This window comes from Perkinsus marinus (genome assembly GCF_000006405.1).
Source record: "Perkinsus marinus ATCC 50983 genomic scaffold scf_1104296953018, whole genome shotgun sequence".
NCBI classification, from domain to species: Eukaryota; Perkinsozoa; order Perkinsida; family Perkinsidae; genus Perkinsus; species Perkinsus marinus.
This window is the reverse complement of record NW_003208655.1, coordinates 458599-464408: the sequence shown is the minus strand read 5'-3', so window position 1 is coordinate 464408 and position 5810 is coordinate 458599. Positions and strand designations below refer to the sequence as shown.

Here is a 5810-nt window from a genome sequence, read left to right as displayed (position 1 = left end):
TCCTGTCACCAACACATGCGCATATTTCCCACACTGTGTAGACGGTACAGAAGTACTCACATAACACTGCCGTCTATGCTTCTCGGCACTCTTCGAAAAATAGGATCGAAAACCTTGTTTTCAGCCCAACGTCGAACCAGCAGATCATATACCTCTATCCTGAGGCGTTGCAAGGTCTCCCCTGCCACCAACACCATAAAACCGTTGATTGTGGATTCGATGGCCTCTACCGATCCCTTCCCCCCGGGCTTCCTTCCTGAGCTTATCCCAACGTATTGCTGATAGCAATGGGAATTCGCTCACCGCTGCCCTGTTGAGGACGCGTTCGGCCAGACTGAGGGCTGAGGAAGGGCAAATCGACATCGGCTATGTCATTGTGTGGTACCAGGTCCGGAGTCCTCCTCTCCTCGAGAGACTATAGCGTTGGCTACCATATGCAAGATCTGGGATAAATGGCAGAGATGGAATTGGAAATGTGTGAACTCACACGCTCAGTCTTCAACATCTGCGCCTCGCAGCCACCACATACTATATTGGCCTTCCTTACACGAGTAAGGAGATCATGCGGACTTAAAATGACAACGGCAGGGATCGAACCCGGGACCTCCAGGAGGTTGCTACTACTCACTCAGTTTTATGAGGATTCACTACGGCTAGTGAGCTCCATACGGTCCTATATGAGGGCAAGTGACTTCGAGACAAGTCGGTGTCCGCTCGTAGGGCTGTTGGATTGGAGGACTTCAACAATTCACATGAATATCGACCTACTATGGGAGTCCATAAAAGAGGGCTGAGGCCGCTCTCCTCGAAGATCTGTTCGTCGCTTCTTATGGACCGCCAGACCAGCAACACTAGTAGCGACTACCGCCTACGATGTGACGGAGGAGTGGTATGAAGTTATTATTATTCAAGAAATTACCACGAGCGCCACACCTGCGAGTTTTGCCCGGACTTGCCACGTGAGAAGATCCTTCTTGGTCAACTTCAGTTTACCATGGCTGAAGTTAATACTCCGAAACGGATTCTTGAGATCCATAATAACGAAGTAGAAACTACCATCGATATTACTATAAACACACAGTTTTAGACACGATTTGACCATTCGAGAGTTGATGAGGAGTTACTTCGTAATGAGGTTGGTCGCGTTAATTCCGAGATGTAAAATAGCTGCACTCAGAGGTATGGATAGTAGACATCACCGATTGATTTCTCGACGAAGTCTACCAGTGTTGGAGTAGGAATATATGTTCGTTTTCCTCAGCTGAGCTCAGAAGATTCCAAAGCTACATTTTAGAAGTTCCCGCAGCATTTAGGGTAGAAATGTACAAAAATCAGTGAAAACGTTACGAAATTTCCTCAGAATTTTCATGTTGTCACCAACACATGTACTCAGCCATATGCATATTCCCCCCACACTGGCGTCTGCATACCAACAAGTAAGTATAGCCATCATCATCATCATCACTCGTATAATCTAACATGTCAAACGTGTATAATTCCGTTTCCACAAGAAAAATCATCATCATCACCACCACCACCACCACCACCACCACCACCACCATCATCATCATCATCACCATCATCATCATCATCATCATCATCATCATCATCATCATCATCATCATCACCATCATCATCATCATCATCATCATCATCATCATCATCATCATCACCACCACCACCACCACCATCATCATCATCATCATCATCATCATCATCATCATCATCATCATCATCATCATCAACCACGACCTACCGTCCTCTCTCTCATCTAGTCCCTATGTTAACAGGAATGTGTCAAACTCAGCACGAGAGTAGATTGTCAATGCTGAAATACGATACAAGTGTGGTAGAAAATTACAGGGTGTGTTGTAAGATGATTGGTCGAGCATCGTATCGTGATTATAGTTGTTTATAAAGTCACCATTATAATGCCTTTATATACAACGACTATAGTGCAGACATTTGAGAAAGCCTCTAAGCATTACATAGGAGGCGTTTACTATTTTAACCATATCCGAGATGGACCACGCTCTCCGTTGAGCTCCTCGTCCAGCTCGCTTCCCAACACCCACCACTGTGGAGCAACTAAGCATGATCTCAGTGATATTCACATACGTTGCCGTTGAGGAATTGCAAGATATAGTAAGTGACCAAGATTTTAGTAATTACTGTGTTGTTGTAGCGGAAAGTGTTGTGATGGAGTAGGAATATATGTTGGCTTTCTTCGACTGAGCTTGGGAGTTTCTAAAGCTAGTAATAGGAGTTTGTATATACGGATTAGGGTAGAAGTGTATAGAAACTAACGAGAACTCCAAAAAATTTTCACTGAATTTTCATAGTGTCGTCCACATGTGTAGGCGTGGGGGCTCACCGACACGAATCACCTCGGAATTTTATTCACTCAGCAACTGTAGTTGACTATGTGCATACTTTTCCACACACAGATGAACAGGGCACCACGTCCTTGTTCATTATTTTTACCAAATATCTCTGCTACTCTGTCTGTTGAGTATAGCATCTACTAACTGGGGTAGTGGGAGATGGTTTATTGCGTATTTCTGGTGAAGCTACAGAGTTAGAATACTCCTCTGAAGGGAGTTTTCAACCTCAACACGTTGTTGGTCTATAGGTCTGTTTCGAAGGGAAGTGTTGGAGTTCAGTATATATAAACGAATGATGAGGATGGTATGGTATAGTAGTAGTAGTAGTAGTAGTAGTAGTAGTACTAGTAGTACTAGTAGTACTAGTAGTACTAGTAGTACTAGTAGTAGTAGTAGTTTATTAAGTATCATGTCGGTATCGAATAATAATGAGGATCTGCGGGCAGCCCTAAATCGTCGTCTAGCCAAGAGGGCTACGCATAGGGTACGTGGGAGGGTGGGGGTATGTATGTGGGGAAACCTTATACAAGTGTTCATTATCATCCTCAGTGTTGGAGGAATATATGTTCGCTCTCTTCAGTTGAGCTCGGGGGTTTCCTCGCTAATGATAGGAGTTTACATACGATTTAGGGTAGAAGTGTACGAAAACCAATGAAAATTTTCTTCAAAATTATCAGATTGTCATCCACACATGTAGTTGTCCATGTGCATACTCCTCCATTTTCAGACCCCGTCGAATCGCCCTACTGTAGTAGATGAAACCAGTAATAGTAGTATTGGTAGCTGCAGCCATCTGTATTGCTTTTATCAGAGCCTCCAATACCCCATTCGAGTGGCAATCAGGATCGGCGACCATCATCGTGTAGGAGGGACGTTGGCTCAGCTGCTAGTCGTAAGGGTGAGGGGGACATCTATTGAGCGCGGAGTAGGGGACTGTAGTATACCTAGGATGATGGTGGTAATTTTGTGGCGCGTGAAAAGTGTCGGGGTGTATATAGTTGTTGATACGGTAGCATATGATGGCGTATTAGGTGGAAAGTAAATGTTTAGAAATTGAGGTTTGCGAATTCACATGGTGTTGAAAGCGGCACTTCTCGGGGTCTGTGGGCACACGTGCTTGTGAAATTGAAGTTTTTAGTCGTGAAATAGTTGGCTTTCACAAAAGTGTAGTTACCTACGTACTACGGATGATGACGTTCATATCGTTGCCCACAGGTAGTCAGCGCTCGCCTTCACCAGGGCTAAGGTGGTTTACGAGGTCGCGTGCTAAGGAGGATGCTAAGGCTCAGGAGGAGGAGGAGGAGAAGGAGAGGCTGCCTGCTGATAGTGCTGCAACAACACGAGCGGTATTATAAAGAGGGGATCGGTCGTGGACTATACGGGCGGCGGCGGCGACACCGCACTCAGAAGATTCTCATATAGTATCCATCAGAGTGCATCGTAATAGATGTGTAATAGGTTTAGTTCACTAGGGATAAACCCGATACTAGGGGGGGGGGGAGTTTCGTTGGACTGCTACCCTGTAGGCACACTACCATCATGAGCTCTGTTTTATCGAGTTATTGTTGTTCGAAACGTGGAGTAATTTCGAGAATGCAATTTCGGATTAGTATTTCCGTGGTGGTGTTTTTGCTCTCGAATGTGACGGAGTATTGTTATTCTTGGTGTTTTTCCCGGATGAAAACTCGGAGGTTCTTGCCGTAGTAGATGCTGTTGTGAATCGTCGTGGAGTTTGATCATTTTCAGTTGAAACCGTGTGAGGAGAAAGTCCCAGTGGGTGGTGTTGTGGTAGTATTGGAGGGGGGGAAGGAGCATTGGGATGGTTATTATTGTTGTTGGTCAGAAATCTGTTGATAAGGACGAGGCTAAGGCATCGATCGGTGGCGTGCATATGGAGGGGTACCTTTCTAAGTTGAGTTCGGGGACGGTAAAACGGTGGCAGAAAAGGTAGGGGGAAAGTTATTTTATGGACGATTATGGATGGGAAATTTTTTCCAGGTATTTTATATTGGATGGGGAATACTTGGGGTATCTGAGTGCACCGGGGCCGGCGGATCTGGCGAAGAAAACGTTTGATTTGTCTAAGGCGAGGTATTGGAGAGTTTATGCAACTTTCACATTGTCAAATATTTTTTGTGTATTAGTAACGTGGAGAAGGCCGAGTCGGAAGATCCCAATAGCGCTGATTTCAATCTCATTTATAGTGAGTGTTTCCGAAGGGTCATTGGTTGTGATTTTGGTGACAGATGAAAATGTTTACTATATGAGGGCGCCCTCGGTGCCAGAGATGCGGAAATGGATGAATTCTATGCAAATCGTTATTGCCGCTACGTGAGTTGGAGGGGGAGGGTTGGTGATATGGTAAAGACGATTTACTTTATGGTGTTATGTGTGGAAAGAATTCCGGAGGGCATAGGGGCAAAATCGTGCGAAATTGTTTTCGAAAATCGAGTGCGGTCAATATGCAATATAATATATTGCAATATATGGTGCAATATCATATATAGTGTATTGTGTATATGTGTATATGTGTATATGGTATATATAATATATAATAATAATATATAGTGCAATATAAGGGGGTTCATATTCCAAAATTGTAGCTTGGAAGTCGTTGAGTAGGAAAGGTTACCTTTGCATACGTATTTTCGATCGCTAGATGGCGCGTACTGTATGTGTAGGTTGGTGATGGTATGATTCGGAATAGGTACGGCGGGAGTCGGCAAGCTGGCACGGAGCCCTCTGATGTTGACAGGATGTCTGATTCGGCACCTAGTAAGAGTTGGAGGAGGAGTGGGATGTGTCGGGCGGTTTTGGAGGAATATATGTTCACTTTCCTCAACTGAGCTCAGCAGTTTTATCGCTGTTGGTAGAAATGTAGAGAAACCAGTGTCCAGAAATCTCATATTGTCGGTCACACATGTAGTTGATCATGTGCATGCAGGTTTGGAAGGATCGTCAGTTGGTGGTGGCAGAATGAATTCAACAGCATCACCTACTAGGAACTCTACAAGGGTACCATCCACGATATGGGAAGTAGTAGCTGGCGTGCAGTTGGGGTGGTGGAGTTGGTTCGTATAGACGGATTTCGAGAGGCTCGATCGGATGTTCGAGGACTGCTGGTTTGACGTGGTGAACGAATTGAAGGAGGAGAAGTGTGATAAAGAGGAGATGGGTAGTAGGGGAGATGGGAGGTGGTAGCTCGCCGCCGAGGTTTTGGTGGTGATTTATGGTATGATTATGGAGGATGGAATTGGTGTAGATATAGGGGTACAGTGACGAGGTATGAATTTGTGCGTAGACCGCTCGAGGAGACTTCTGCTGTGAGATTAGTAGTTGTAGTTGTAGTAGCGGTGTGAACTTGTGGAAACTGTGCTTGTGTGCAGCCCTGTCTACTAGTAAGATGATCGATGGTGTGACGAAGTG

At 44.9% G+C, this 5810-nt stretch overlaps 3 protein-coding genes across 3 annotated transcripts in view; 1 reads left to right on the top strand and 2 right to left on the bottom strand.

The window, feature by feature from the left end:
- Nucleotides 1-748: 748 nt before the first annotated feature.
- Nucleotides 749-1036, bottom strand: Pmar_PMAR017738 (hypothetical protein; the record flags this gene model as incomplete). Its single annotated transcript, XM_002776818.1, has 2 exons — nucleotides 749-868; nucleotides 920-1036. The coding sequence occupies 2 exons, from the start codon at nucleotides 1034-1036 to the stop codon at nucleotides 749-751; spliced, it is 237 nt and encodes a 78-aa protein (XP_002776864.1).
- Nucleotides 1037-1482: 446 nt separating this feature from the next.
- Pmar_PMAR017737 (conserved hypothetical protein) lies at nucleotides 1483-2096 on the bottom strand (the record flags this gene model as incomplete). Its single annotated transcript, XM_002776817.1, has 2 exons — nucleotides 1483-1752; nucleotides 1989-2096. The coding sequence occupies 2 exons, from the start codon at nucleotides 2094-2096 to the stop codon at nucleotides 1483-1485; spliced, it is 378 nt and encodes a 125-aa protein (XP_002776863.1).
- A 697-nt stretch (nucleotides 2097-2793) lies between these two features.
- Nucleotides 2794-5810, top strand: part of Pmar_PMAR017736 (hypothetical protein) — a gene marked incomplete at both ends in the record, with an annotated part of 10761 nt that continues 7744 nt past the window's right edge. The window contains 12 exons of the mRNA XM_002776816.1: nucleotides 2794-2868; nucleotides 3196-3319; nucleotides 3600-3730; nucleotides 4131-4172; nucleotides 4228-4331; nucleotides 4383-4475; nucleotides 4529-4587; nucleotides 4631-4715; nucleotides 5092-5159; nucleotides 5329-5420; nucleotides 5466-5559; nucleotides 5771-5807. Of these exons, the coding sequence (XP_002776862.1) occupies nucleotides 2794-2868; nucleotides 3196-3319; nucleotides 3600-3730; nucleotides 4131-4172; nucleotides 4228-4331; nucleotides 4383-4475; nucleotides 4529-4587; nucleotides 4631-4715; nucleotides 5092-5159; nucleotides 5329-5420; nucleotides 5466-5559; nucleotides 5771-5807 (1004 nt within the window). The remainder of the gene's footprint in view (nucleotides 2869-3195; nucleotides 3320-3599; nucleotides 3731-4130; nucleotides 4173-4227; nucleotides 4332-4382; nucleotides 4476-4528; nucleotides 4588-4630; nucleotides 4716-5091; nucleotides 5160-5328; nucleotides 5421-5465; nucleotides 5560-5770; nucleotides 5808-5810) is intronic.